The 14534-nt window shown below is 48.4% G+C and overlaps 1 protein-coding gene across 24 annotated transcripts in view; it reads right to left on the reverse strand.

Moving 5' to 3' along the window:
• Positions 1 to 14534, reverse strand: part of FBRSL1 (fibrosin like 1) — a 679964-nt gene that overhangs the window by 73862 nt on the left and 591568 nt on the right. For all 24 annotated transcript variants that reach the window (XM_044440562.1, XM_044440561.1, XM_044440551.1 and 21 more), the window contains one exon: positions 4500 to 4545. In XM_044440562.1, coding sequence (XP_044296497.1) covers positions 4500 to 4545 — 46 coding nt within the window. The remainder of the gene's footprint in view (positions 1 to 4499; positions 4546 to 14534) is intronic.

A 14534-nucleotide genomic window follows, 5' to 3' on the forward strand; every position in this document is an offset into this window, starting at 1 on the left:
CCGTACACGGGGCGTGCCAAGACAGAATCCCAGGGCACGGTTGCTGCTCAAAGTCCACCCCCCCCCACCCAGAACGGGTGCAAAGCCAATAGCCCCTAACGGCCGCACCTCCTCTGCACCATTGCCAGGACCAGGGCTTGATTCACCCTGGGAGGGCCTGCAGAACCAGGTGCTGGCAGGGAGCAGCGGGGCGGGGGTGGAAGCGGCAGAAGAGGCTTCGCAGCAGTGCCGCTCCTTGCCAGCGGCCCTTGGCATCCTCATGCTCAGGCTTCCAGCACGGCCAGGCCCCAGTCCTGGTTCCTGCCTGTGTGTAGAGCCGGCTCCTGCCCAGCTCCAGCTTGTTCCTGTTTCCAGCCGGATTACCAGGCACCTGCACCCACCCTCCCAGACCTCGCCTCGCATGACTCCCTTTCTGGTACCTCTGGCCTGCCCTCGGACTGCGTTTCTGCCCAAACTTTGTGGCCCTGCTGGCTCCTGACCCTGGATTGCTCCAAGATGCGCCTCCTGCTGCTGGCCCTTGAACCATGGCGCAACCTCCACCCTGCTCTGCACCCTGGTGCTGCCGCCTTGACCACAGCTGCCCCCCCCCACTTGTGCCCCAGGCCTTGCGCACAAAGGTGGGGAGAAGCTGGAGCAGCGGGCGCTGTGCCTGCCCAGCAAGCAACTTGCAGCAGTGGTGAGAGAGAGGAGGAGGCACACCAGGCAGGCCCACGGGGGGCCCCGAGGAGCTCCAGATCAAGGCCTTCCAAGGCCTCAGCGAGAGGCCGAACGCTGCCGGCACTCGGGCATCTCGCTCTCTCCTGCTTTGCCCACTGACTCGTCTTCCACGCGGTGCCCCGACACGCCAGCTGCAGTGCATGCAGTGCTGCAACTTGGCGGACCTGCACTGATCCGGGGCCATGTATACCAAAGGCGTGCGCCTTGCCTCCCTCTCTCGGGGCTCCAGGATGCTTTTCCCAGGTGCACGTGCTGCCCTTTCTCCGTCCACCCGGCACTTCTGCTCGGCCTGGGAGGACGAACTGCCAGGGCTTGGTCCTTGCTGGGGGGTCCGGCCTGCAAGACCCGTGCTGTCCCCTGCCCAGCAGCCACCTAGCCAAGACCAACACTGTGCCGTCCGAGCAGGAGCCGCTCCAGCAGCAGCGCCTCTCCTCGCTGCATCCTCACGCACCGCCCTGTGCCTACCTGTCTGACGCACCACAGGGGGCGGAGCGCACAGTCCCTCTGCACCGTGGTCACGTTTAGCGCCAGTGGCCCTCAGACCTTTGAAGAAAGGGAGGCCCCCTTTCCTTCAAAAGCACCACCTGCACAACATGAGCTTGGTGCAAAAACCCTGCACCTCTTTGTAAGAAATTGGACAAACTCCTCGGAGAAAGCTACTATGACCACATATGTTACCTGGAGTCAGTGGAACAATATCAAACAAATTACACATTTTTGTTGATTTCCTTACTGTGGCCATCTAAAGAATAGAGGTGGGAGATCTGTCCCTTCTCCCTCCTACACATCAGGGAAAGAAGCTGGTGCAAAGTCGGTAGACTTTAGAAAACCTGTCTGGAGGACAACACGAGGTCTGTCACTGCTAAAATACCCAATTATGCAAGTTGCTAAAATAACTGACACACAAGATATACTGCTTGGCTGGCAGACCTTAAATTATATAAAACAGAGATATTGTTCCGGCCCGTTCTTAAACTCGTAAGTGTAAGTGGTGGCATGTGGTATAGGAATTTCTCTACAAATCAGCCACAGCTTACCCCACTGAACTCTGGGGATCGTAGTTTTGCAAGGGAATAAGCATTTCTAGCTAGTGCCTAGGGTTTCTGGGGAGAAATTCAGGGACAATTAAACTAATCTGAAATTGAGTTGGAAATTCTGAAAGCCGTAGCATTCTGTTCGCTAGATTTAGATATACCCTTTTAACTCTGAGGCACAGACGCCTCTGCGGCAGGAGTGAAAACAGCTAACAGGTGACACGCGAGATTTATGCTTCAGGGTCTGCTGCTTGTTTCTGGACCACTTTCCCTGATAATGGCAAATCCCAACTCAAATTAAGCACAGTTCACTTTAAAGACAGGGATTTATTAGTCTGTTTATTATAGCAGAACACCAAAGATGCTAGAGGGAGACAAGCCGCTGATTCAACCCCCAAACCTCTCGATAGGGTTTTTCCACAGGCAGCACGTCCAATTTTTGATACCCGGACGGCAACAGTGAAAGGGGGCAAGCCAGGCTGGCACAGAGCGCTGGCAAGCAGAAAGGCGTGTCTGTCCGTGTGTCCCTTGTGTTGCTGCCCTGTTCACGGGCAACCAAGCAGGCAGAGGGATTTTGGCCGTATTTTCTGGGCCGGGGAATTTAACTAGAGTGGCAGGAAATTTCTCCTATGGTGGCGTTATGTGGAGAAGGCTGCTGTGGGTGCACACGCCCAGTGCCCTCTGAGATACACCAGATCTGCATGGGGCAACTCGAAGGGGCGAGGGAGAGATGCCATCTGCTGGGATGAGAGTTGTTCTCCACCAGCAGCACCGCACACAGTGAAGAGATCGGAGAGGAGGCTGAGGCTTCCCCCTTCGGGACTCCATTCCAATTCTGCCCAGAGTTTAAAAAGCCAGTGGGCTGACTTCTAGTAAAAATGCCAGCATGAGGTTCGGCGGGGTCCCAAAGCACCCCCAAGATGCATTTAGACATGCTGCCAAGGAGCTGGATGGGAAGAGTTTGATTTCTAAACGGGGGGTGGCGGCTCAGACTACCTGGGAATCACGCCACCGGGGAGAGATTGCAACGGCTCAGCGATAAAAGCCAAAGGGTTTGCTCTCCCTGCTCCAAGGCCGTTTTCTTTAAAGGAGCATGGAGAAAGCCAGGAAACTGGCCTTAAATGGGCCTGATAAAAGAACAAGGCTGGGGCTAAAATAAGGCCCTACCAGCAGGTCCCCACAAGAGGCTGTTTTCCCCACTTAATCAGAGGTCTGGGTTCTCAAGTGCAGAAACCAGGTGGCAACAGACAAAGGTATGTTTGCTGTAAGAGTCCTTAAGGTTCTGGATGAGTGCGAATGCGAGAGAAGGGGAAAGCTGCACCACACAGGGCTTCCTTGGTATTTTGGCGTTCATAATTCAAGCAGCCTTCTTTCCCCCATCTGCCCTGAGGCTAAAGAAAGCCCGTCTTTCAGACAGAGTGCAGGGACTGTGGGAGAACAAAGAATGTGAAAGAGAGTCTCTGTGAGAGACCCATGTGTGGGGAAGCTGGGTGCCAAAACAAGCAGCCATTTCGTATTTGTTCATTGATTTATTTGCAGGGAAGACGGTCTTTGCGAAGGCCGCTGCAGCGAACGCCTCGCTCCCTTTGCACCAGGAAGAAATAGCTGCAGGGTCCTGTGCCAACAAAGGGTCATGGATCACCACTGCAGGGGGGGCCCATACTTCTGGGTTAAAGCACTATTCTCTAGCAGGGAGTGAGGCTAGGGAGGCGACGCCTTCCCGCCTATGTACAGAGCTATACAAGGCAGCCTGTGGCTCGAAGCCCTCGGAATGCAGCCCATTTCACAGTTGTAGTCACCGAGGCCACATTGGGGCATGACACCTCCCTGATTTGTCCACTGAAAGCTGATTACTATGCTTCCCCCCCCCCTTCATATACAAATGCTGTGAGCTAAAATGCATTATGTTAAAGACCTTAAAGCACACAGAGATGGCTCCAGAGTTAATGCTACTTTAGAGGAGATCCATTATGCCATAATATAGAATTCCATCACAGTGCTATGTAAACCCCAGCCTGCTGTGTAGGGTCTCTGTAAGGCCCGCAATTTCATCCATATGCACCCAGAATGCATTCCCACGGTGTTCAGTATGGGTTATTTTGAGCTTAGCCTGCACGGGATTGCAGCTTTAATGTTCTAGCTTATACTAATGATATCCTGCCATTTAGCAACCATATACCATGTTCTTACACGACACATTAGAATCCGCTTGCAACAAAACCAACAATTAAGCAAACAGCTGGGAAATCAGATATATAAATCAGAATCTTGGAAAAGCCCACATTGGTTGTGCATGTAAAGATATGTTTTTCCCTGTGTAGGTGCTTCTTTTGTCCTCTCTCCTCTTTTCTTTACCAAAAAGCTAGAACAAAACAAACCCCTCCAGAAAGAAAGGTAGCAGCATACCGGTTGCGGGTCACAGAAAAACCTATTTATGGGTTACAACAACCCAGCTGAAGACCAATGGAATAATCAGCCAAAAAAAAAAAAAAAAAACACAAACCTGGCAAGTTTCTGCTATGAGCCTGAATGAGTTGGAGAGAAGAGTGGGCAAAAATAACAGTTGGAAAACAGGGATTCAGGTTTGCACACAGTCGCTGAGCTCTTCAAGAGACAAAGCGAGGTGGCCTGGAGGGCAACCCAAGCCGGCTGGAGGGCTGATCATGGTTAAAAGGCTCAGAAGGATGTCTTCGGAGGAAGAGCGAGCTGGATGCAATGTCAGGAAAGTGTTTCTTCAGAATGACCTACCTCTTGCTGCAGCAGGGGAGAAGAGCTTCTCCGAGCCTTCAGAAGCCTGGAAATGAAAAAAGAAAGAAAGAAGGTTACCGACTCGAACTGAGGATTTCGTATTCCCCAACAGCAAGAGTGAAACAAATCAGTGTGAAGCAGGAGGTTGCAGTTGTGTGTCACACCTGGAGGGTGCAATGTTGTGCCATTATGAAGGCACCAAGGACAGAGAAGCAGGGGGTTGGGGAAGGGGAAGAGGAATGCAGGAGGCTCTGGAGACCACCTCTTCTCTGCCTAGAGCAACCATCACACGAGACGCTAACTGCATTCATGACCTTACGCCTGGAAAGCACAAACAAAATGGCTCTCAAGGTAAAGTCCTGGCCGCTTCAAAGCCTCTTCTCTCGAGAAGGGTTCCCATGTCTTCCCGACTCTGCAGAAGATGCGGCAGAAAAGAATGGGACCACATGCTGCCTGGGTACAGCAGTGTGCAGAAAGAGACCCCTCCTGCACCAAATTCCAGATCTCCCCATCCACCCCCACCTGCTCTCTGCTTAGCTGATTATTAAGTAAAGCCGCTTCCCTCCCGTTTGTATCCAGGCTGCATTCTGCTTTTTGAACTCCATCCATGCTGTACTTCTGCCCTGGGAAGTAGTTAAGAAATCCAATTAACCTAAACCTTGTAAACAGCTTCGCGGTAATCGGGGGCAATGGGTTTCAGCCAGGATGATAACAACAGGCACTGTAAAAGAATAATAATCCATGCACATAAAGGCTTTCCCAAATCGTCTATCAAGGCTGCCCACCCCTCTGTGAAAGACCAACACAGCACAATGGTGAAATAGCCCATATTTGGGGGGCTTCAGGTGGTGCCAGTGAATCAGCTAATTCAGTAAATTAAAGGAAAAGTTGCCCAGTGAATCAGCCAGTGGATTTTCGTTACTTTATTTAACACCTCAGAAAATAATTTTTCCTAGGCATGTTGCAGCTGTAATGGCGGTATTTCCAAAAACTGCGAGGGCCAAGTGTTGCTTTTGAAGAGGCGTTCCTTTCTGGGCGACAAGCGATAGGGAAGGCCTCTTCTAAGACAGTGGGTGATGCCTGCACATGCCTGCAACACTTGAAAACAAAAGCACTTCAGAAATGTCACTCCTACTCAAATGCAATTAATCGGGTGAATTATCAAGAGCATCATCTGATGGGAATGCCTCTGAACTGGAAGGACTGGGGTCTCTTGTGGGGGGCTCCATGTTCCTCTTGCTCTGCCAAATACTTCGATGGACAAAATTGGCATCATCGTCATCATCATCATCATCATCATGATGTAAATAATTGTGGTAAGAGAGTAGGAGGAAAGGATGCTGATGCACCATCAGAATATATAATATTTTGGGTAGCAATGGTCTCTTTCCCTCCATGCCTCCAGGAATGCTCCCAAGAGCCCTTCTCCAAGGTTGCTCTTATGTTCCCAAAGAAGCATTTCTTTCCATGCTGGCTAAGCAAAGCAGGGTGTTTATATGCTGTCTAGTAGCAATAGGATTTTGTTGCAAAATGACCCTGACTGCTACACTAAGTTATCCTAAACTGGATGACATCCCTACTGATACTAAAGGACTGCAGATAATTATTCTGAACCTTCACATCCGAAAGAGCATAACTGAATAGCCTGTACACTCAGAAAAATAATACAGAGCAGGACTCCGGGTATCCTTGCACAGGTTTGAACTTAATGACATTTCTCCGCATGGCAGAAACCAAGTGAGATAGATGCATTATATGGTAGAAGGACCTAAACACGGGAAGCAGAGATTAAATGAAGCTATACATGCAACACAATTTTGTGCATTTGTACTTGGAACTAAGTTCCACCAAGGTCAATGGTCCTTTCTACCTACCTAGGAAGTATGTTTAGGATCAGAAGCTTGTGCATCTAATAGAACAGCATTTCATTCAATGCTATTTAAAAAAAAAAAATCAACTCATGGCCTAGACTTTTTTTTTCCCAACTTCATTGATTTCATTCTGCTCCTTCTTGGGAACCCTGCATTATTATGAATTGTACTGAAACACTACATATTTCACAGCCACAGATTCAGGAAGCAAAATAAACACTGGAGAAACATAACCAGACTTGCTACAACCCCGGGGCCTTAACCAAAAGGATCAGCAGAATCAATGGCAGCTTTTTCTTCCTAGCCTCAGTGACCTTTGGGATGGGCTTTGCGTAGGCAGCAAGAAAAATGAGTGTTCTCTATCCAAGCTACTTTTGAGCAGCAAGAAGTTACACGCTGCAGGATCTTATTTAGTGTGGCCATTTATATATTCACACACACACACAGTATAGGAAAAGGAGAAACAAGCAGTGGATGAAAAGGCAGACCTTGCAAGATAAGGAAATGTTAAGCCGTATATTTTCCACAAAGGTTGCCTTTGGTTATTGAACACAATAACCCCAGACACCCTTTGGGAAATACAACCTCTGGTGGATGCAATTCTGCTTTGGGTTATAATGCTTAAACCCCCTTTTGCTGGAGGAATGACGAGAAGGCCAAACATTATTCTCAACAAAGCCTTTGGCTATTTATTTACTGAACACTAACTCCTGCGATGCCAGCTAGCACATAAAATGGCTCCTGGCACAGGAACATTTCCATAAAAAGCCCTCCTTCAGTCTCTCTCGTGCTCTCTCACCCTCATAAACACACATACAAACGGCGCCACCTTGGACCCGACCAAGGCCCATCCAGTCCAGCATTCTGTACATAGAGTAGCTAACCAGACGCCCAAAGAGGAAGTCCACAAGTCAGATGTGAGTGTAGTAACTCGTGTTCCCTAGCCATTTGGTCTTTTGTCCATTCCCTGCAAAATTAGTGTACGGCCATCAGGCCTTGTAGTCAGACAGTCTGATCTTCCACACATTTGTCCAATCCAACCTGAAGGCCACAAAACATCCTAGTTCATTATCGACAAGCAACCACATTAGAATTCCATTACTGAAACTATGAACTCCTCCTAGAACTGCTAGTTGGTCCCTTATTTAGAGCACACACACACAAGCATCTTCTAATTGCAGACCAACCAGCATGAAATTTAGGACCATGCTAATGGACCGCGCATAACCACACACCTGTTTCCTCCATCTATCGATTTACCTGTGCTACCCCTGCCCTGTTCCTTCAGCCAGATCTCCCTTTACAGTCCCAGCACCTTTACCTGCTAGGACATTGCAGGTATCACTGTTGCTTTTGCCGCCCATCTAGCACCAGCTCAGTATTGCTTGGTATCGGCTCGGCATGGATTGTCTTAAAACCTGAACAAGCCTATTTCCAGCAGCATCCAAAGTCATGGCAAGAAAGGGTGGAGGGCCAAGAGGAGCTGCCAGTAATGGGAACTGGGCCAGAGGCTGCTCCTGGGCTCCAAGTAGCCACAGGCTACTTAGATTCTATTTACGGAAATGGAGTCGGGGTCCTGCTGAGCATTTCTCCATTCACACTCCATAGAATCATAGCACAGTCGAGCTGGAAGGGGCCTGTCAGGCCACTGAGTCCAACTTCTGGCTACTTGTGCAGTACAGAAGTCCCGATTTTCCCCCAGTTTCACTGTGTGTGAGGATTTCCACTCCAAATTGACAACAATCATGAGCTACTTTCCACCAGACACAACTCATTGGTCTGCACCATCTGGCTCCCTTCCGTGGAAGTAAAAAGAAAAACCAGTCCAGTGTATGGCCAGTGTTAAAATAGTGCACTGAATATGTTCTTCTCTTACCAGTCAGCTGAATGCCATTTATATATCACTGTTTTGACAGAACTATTCAGCACTGGTAGCCTTCAATTACAATGGAGTTGTCTGACGGTGTGCATGTCATTTATTAACAGACTCATCCACCGAAATTGTGCAATTGCTCAGTGCATAATGCAGAATAAAAGAATGTCAACAAACTTACACTCTGATCCTTCAGGAAAAGGCAAAAAGGGAGGGAGGGAAAAGGCACTAAAGCAGGGCAGCGTTGCTCGTCCTCAACAGTTGTGAGGTCTGGCTCAACGGCTTTCCATCCACCTCCACAGTGGGAATGCAGCTATGTTCGTACAGAAAAATCTACCTCCTCAACAATACCATCTTCAGGATGGGAAACACAACGTCCACGGACTGCCAGTGATGCTGCTAAATAGAGACAATGCCAGTCAGAGGTGCATTCTGGTGCAGCAAATAAGCTTTTAGGAAAGCAGCACATCACCAAAATTCCTCCCCTTCCCCCATGCACACGATCGGAAAAAGCAGGCCACAAATTCCTTTCAGCGTCCCCGGGGGGACCACCTCTTAGTGACAACAGTGCGGCAAAATCTGTGGGTCCCTTGAGAAACGAAACAAAATCAAGCCAGATGGGTAGTTCCAGGCAGGGGTTTTATAGAGGAAGGACACGTGGTCCTGCATCTACTCATTATGCTAAGCCAGACATGCCCCCCATCTCTCCCCACCGACTGCCAGGTGAGGTGACGCCAAAGCAGCCATGCCACGACGGTGCAAACACGTCACGACACTGCGGAAGCAGCAGTGCGCATCCCAGTCCCTGGGACGGGCTCACAAATAAAGCTTGCGCAAGTGCATTCTGTGCAAAAGTTGCAGGAGCAAACAATAAAAACAAAATAAAAATGCACCGTTTGGGGAAGGACTGCATTTCCCCAGGTTTGAATCAACGTAACTGGATACCCAGAAAACGGGATGCCTCACCTGAAAAGGAAAAACATGAAGGCAAGACACAAGGACTGTGGGAAAGTGATGAGCACGTACTGCACAAAAACTGGACCGTCCACCAAAAAGTCCATGAAACTTATCTGCATGAGGAATCTCCCTCCCTGCTTTTTCCTGCTGCCCCAAGCAGTTCATTTATGCGTATTTAACAAAAATGGGTTGGGAGAGTTTGGGCAGAGGGCCACGAAGGCAGCGCATCAGCGAGAGCGCTTGTGCGTTAAAACCCCAAGACAAACCAGAACCCCTGTGTGTGTTCTTGATGTGGGGCCAGCCCTTTGGGGAGTCAGAGCAAGAAGGCTGCCTCAGGCAGCAAAGGCTGGGCATCAGATTGTCAGCATTTTAATATATTATTCTATTTTTACTGTGCAGAAGGGAAGGTGGTTGGAATGTCTGCCCCAGGCACCAAAATGCCTGTGTTCGTTGTGTCTTAAGCAACTGTAGTTGCAATCCAGCACATGCCTCGCTGGGGGGAAGCCTCACCGGCTGCACTGGGTCTTGTTCCAAAACATTTGCCTGGGATGGGGCCGAAAAGCTAAAGGGATCCTTCTCCTCCTGTCCTGTCTCTTCCTTGCTCCCGGCTTCCATGGCGACCTGAAGCGAAGTCTCATAAAATGGAGCATGGAGCACGCCATAACTCTGTGTATCCCTGCTGCACTTTGCTGGCTGTATGAGAATCCCTTTCCTGCCAAGCCCAGCCAGAAGCTTCAAGGCAAGGGGCACCTCCATCCTTACCTGGGCGCTTGGTGACTAGCTTTCCCCACAGCTGCTCTCTTCTTTCACCCAGGTTAGCAGTACTGAGGCCAGGGAAAACTGGGTGTTACTAAAGTTGACACTGATTAAAAAGTGAGGAGGAGGAGGAGGAGTGGGGGGGAACCTTCTTTCCCCCACTGATTTTTTTAAGAGTTGCAAGACAGAGAGAATAACACTGGAACCTTCCACTATGTGCTGAATTTTAAAGGTGGCCCTGCCACCAACAAACTGAGTGGAACCTTTTATTTTTGAAAGCAACCCACACTTTCAAAGGGCTTAGAGGGTTGTAATAAGATCTTCTTCGCAAGAGCCAGTTTTTAGACAGACCCATGACTTCACTGCTTTTGGTTCTACCTACCTGGCCTTGATTCTCAGAGTGCGCATATCCACCAGCTCAGGTGACTCAGCACCAAACTGGACTGGGCATGCTCTGCATGAGATCCACGTCTCCACCAGCTTTAACTGAGGCCAGCCAAACCACAGCAAACAGATGCTGCTTTTCAGCACTCATCAGCACGGTTTGCTAAGGAAGTCTGTCCTTTTCTCCCAAGGGTGGTACTTGGGAGATGCTGCAATTCATTCCACCTGATTCAAGGTAAATGGGCCTAGCTGCATGGTGTCGCTCAGCAAGAAACCATTTAAACAACTACAAACTCCCAGAAACAATAGTAGAAGGCTTGAGCTGTGCCATTTTCCTTCCATCCCACCCAAAAATGATGGCAGTATTAAGACTGGCTTACAAGCAAAAGCTCTGATCATATCATATCATCATATCACATATCTCATATCCTTGTACTGCCAAAAAGCTGAATCTCTGTAAAATCTCTCTTGCATGTTCTTAGTAAGAAAATGCTCACTCTGGCATTATCACACATCAAAAGCAAAGGGTCCCCTTTCCAGTCTCTGATCATAAACCACACAGATGCTAATAAGTCACTGGAATTCACTAATTAGATCAGCAATGCAAGAGGCACGTCATCTCCAAGGAGGGCAGCTTTGAAGCAACTACTGCCTTGATGTGCAGGCTTCCAAAATGTTTGCTCCCGAATGCTCCCTGGTACGTCTCGTCCTGGCACTGCCAGGAAAAGGGACTTCGAGAGGAGAAGCCTTGGACCACGGAAGCTGCAGGAAGGGAGAAAGAAAAGCCCAATGCTTTCCGCCCCTGCCTCTTCTCCACTCCAACTTGCCTTCTTCTGGACTGGCTTTGCCTGGGTTAAAAGTGTTGCCAAGGTTTGTTTATGCAAACTTCTGCACCACCCTCGGGCTTCATGTGGCTTCTGTTCCAATTTCAAACTCAGGGTTGGCTGAAGGACCCAAGAATTATGCCTTCTGAGTGCAGCCCGGTTTTCTGGAGTCACCTGAAATGATGCTTCTTCCTACTCTCTGCTTGTAGCATAATAAAATTGATATTATGTCCAGGGCAGGGAAGAGTTGAAGCATGGAGAAGCTAAAGCCCAAAGAAAGGGCACTGAGTCCAGTAACTGGCACCCAGCATTTCCCTTGTTTGTGGAAGGGGCTTTCGCTCAAGGAATTAGGGCTACACTTCTAAAAAGGCCTTTCTATATAAACTTTCTTCATTCACAGAGGAAAACAGTCTACCTTACTGGCCCCAGAGGAGGGGCCTTCCCCAAAGCGAGCTGAAAAGTTGCTAGAAAGATGCAAAAAGCAGTGGCAGAGAGCAAAAATAGAGAGAGAGTAAAAAATGGGAGGGGTAAGACAAGAAAAGGGGAAGACAGAGGAAAGAATTTTTTAAAGTAAATGCTAAATGATTCTGGTTCATTTGAGAATAAGTTGATATTCATGTTGTTGTTAATTATATTGCCATACCGCCCAATAGCCAAAGTCTACCGCTCCATGCAGGCTCTCCGACGTGAGCGCCCCCTTCAGCACAACAACAACAAACACTTTTTTCCTTCTTTATATTTTCAGGGCTGCAAACAGGCAGCTTGGACTCCCTCCCCTCCCCGTGCCCCAAAGCCATCCAAACACTCTGCACAAGAGCACTCTTGGGAGAAGTCGTGCTGTTGGGATGAGTGCTGTTGCCCGGATGCCCTCCTGGCCCCACGTCCTCAGGCCGTGAGCAAAAACCTGGCTGACCTGCTGGGCCAGGAGCAACAGGATGCCTGACCCACTGCTACCACAGCCCCAGGGCACGGGGCCTTTGCCCCTCTGCTCCCTTCCTGAGAGGGGACGCCTGCAAGACCCAGGACTTCCCCTACCCTTTCCCTGCCTTAGACTTGCTTTTATGATTCGGCTTCTTCTCGGAGGAGGCTGCCTCTTGGACAGGAATCTTCACTTCTGTTTCTTTCTCGTTCCCTCTATCTTCTTTAGCAAGTGAATAATGGTGATGCTGACGCAGGTTGCTGAGGGAGTTCTTTAATTGAAGTTGTGCAGGCCTTCAGCTGTTCTTACCAGCATGGTCCAAAAAGAGAAACTTCCAGCTGCCCAGTTCAATACGGCCAAAAAGACATCGTCCACTTCTCTGCATCCCCATTCATTTCACATCAAAACAACTGGCCAAATTTCCTCCAAGGCTACCCTTCTCACAATGACTCAGATAAACACATGTTCATGTTTTCAACCCCTTCTGCTAATTACATTCAATTTCGATGGGCCATTTAAACATGCAAAGTTCTTTCTGATCAGCAGATCACACTCTTAGATAGCCAGGAAAGGTGTCTATTATTTCCATTTTCAATAGCGGTAAACTGATGCAGAAAGGAAATGTTTTGCCCAGCAGTCACCCTCTATGGGCTCTGCCTGATGGGTTGTCTTACTCATTCTGTTAGCAGAAAAGGGGAAGGAGAGAAGCAGATTTACATATGCATTGCTCAGGTGGTAGATGTCTCACATGGTTGTTTGATCTTCTGCGTTTTATGAAGGCGGCTCTTTGCATGAAGCTGCTCCAAAGAAAAACATTAAGGTTACTGATTTGGCAAGGCAGCTTGAACCCTGGACTTCTCCCACCCATGCTAAGGGTTGAGCATATGTTGCATTTACCTTTGGAAAGGTCAGCCCTGTGAAGAACACTTTTCCTCCTTGGTGTAACACCTACAGACTCCTACTGTGCTACTCTGCTCTACTTGGCACTGAATTTTCCAAAGGGGCAGATATTCCTGATTGCACGACAGAGTAAAGCTGTTCCATAAACACCTGTAAATGTTACAATTACAGGGAAGGACCGTGAACATACATGAGAACTGGGCCAGCTTAGCCATGAAAAAAGTGCGGAACTACAGTGCAGCTCTTTGAACTTTGTATTTCAGGTGCCACTGAGCTGATGAAGTTTGCAGCCGAGGCAAACAGATCCATCCCCTCAGAAACCGTTGTGCAAATTGGCTTCCCTTAAGAGGAGAAAAAATGTTATTAGGGTTGACAAATATCCCAGAGAGCACAACGAAACCGCTCATTTAGGTGAACAACAGTTGTCTTGTACACACAAGAGTTAGCAAGGTACACATCTAAGGATAACATTTTTGGGGTGAAAATCATGAGGTTTCCCGAAGAGTGAGAGGTCTTGCTTTCCAGAAACATCTCCCTGGAATGCTCCAGGAAGCAAGGAACCGTGTCAGTTTCAAGAGACTGCACTGAACCAGCATAACCCAAGTTCACGCACCGCATGCTGTCCAACTGAATTACACTGGCTCTTGATGCCTCATGCGCCGCTTCCGCTTGGCACTAATTTTATGTAGCAGGCAGCCATTTGCTGTTCGTTGCCTCTTCCCGACAAAGAATATGACACACCATCAGCATTACAGCCCGCACAGTGAAACAGATTGGTTTGCTCTTTTCTCTCTCCCACCCGGCTCTGTTTCCAGCAGGCAATTACCATGTGTGTAAATATTTCCAGAGGGAGAATATTTCAAAGAAAGCTGGATTCTGGATCTTTTCTTGTGTGGATAGATCTTTGTAGAGGGATGCCAAGCTGATGTCAAAGACCACAATTACTAAGCAAGTCTCAGAAAGGTTTATTTTGGCATCTGGGGCCATTCTACGCCATTTTTGCTGTTAATTTATTCCATTAAAATATTAACCTAGACTGTATTTACATCTAATTATAAATGTCCAGAACATGTTATTTCCTCTCCACCCGCTTCATTAGATATATTGCTTTTATTTTTCTCAGAGCCTCTGGGTGACCGAAACACAAAAAGTCAGTCCAGTTTTCTTGTCAGCTGGCGCATGGGAGGATTCATGCCTGCAAATGGTCTTTTTCGCACATCCTGTGGAGCATGACAGGATGTGACCCAATGCAATTCGATCATATGCAGAAAGGTCTGCCCAGGAAATGAAGTTCCCAAAGCTGAACTTTAGAGCCGCTGAGGAGAAAGTAAAAGAATGGAAGAGGAAGTATCAAGTGTTTACAATGTGCTGGTTGAATTAAGGCTCTTGGTCTCCAAGAAGGGATGCATCATTACATGAGACTTTTAACTCACCACTGTACTTGTACTTCCAGATTTTTATGGGTTTAAAGCTGGCTCCTTTACACGTTTCTTCCATGCATTTATCACCCACTGCCTGTCTGTACGTTCCATTACATAACCACAAGGTGGC

Source organism: Varanus komodoensis, unplaced genomic scaffold, assembly GCF_004798865.1.
Source record: "Varanus komodoensis strain SLA01 unplaced genomic scaffold, ASM479886v1 scaffold38, whole genome shotgun sequence".
NCBI lineage: Eukaryota > Metazoa > Chordata > Lepidosauria > Squamata > Varanidae > Varanus > Varanus komodoensis.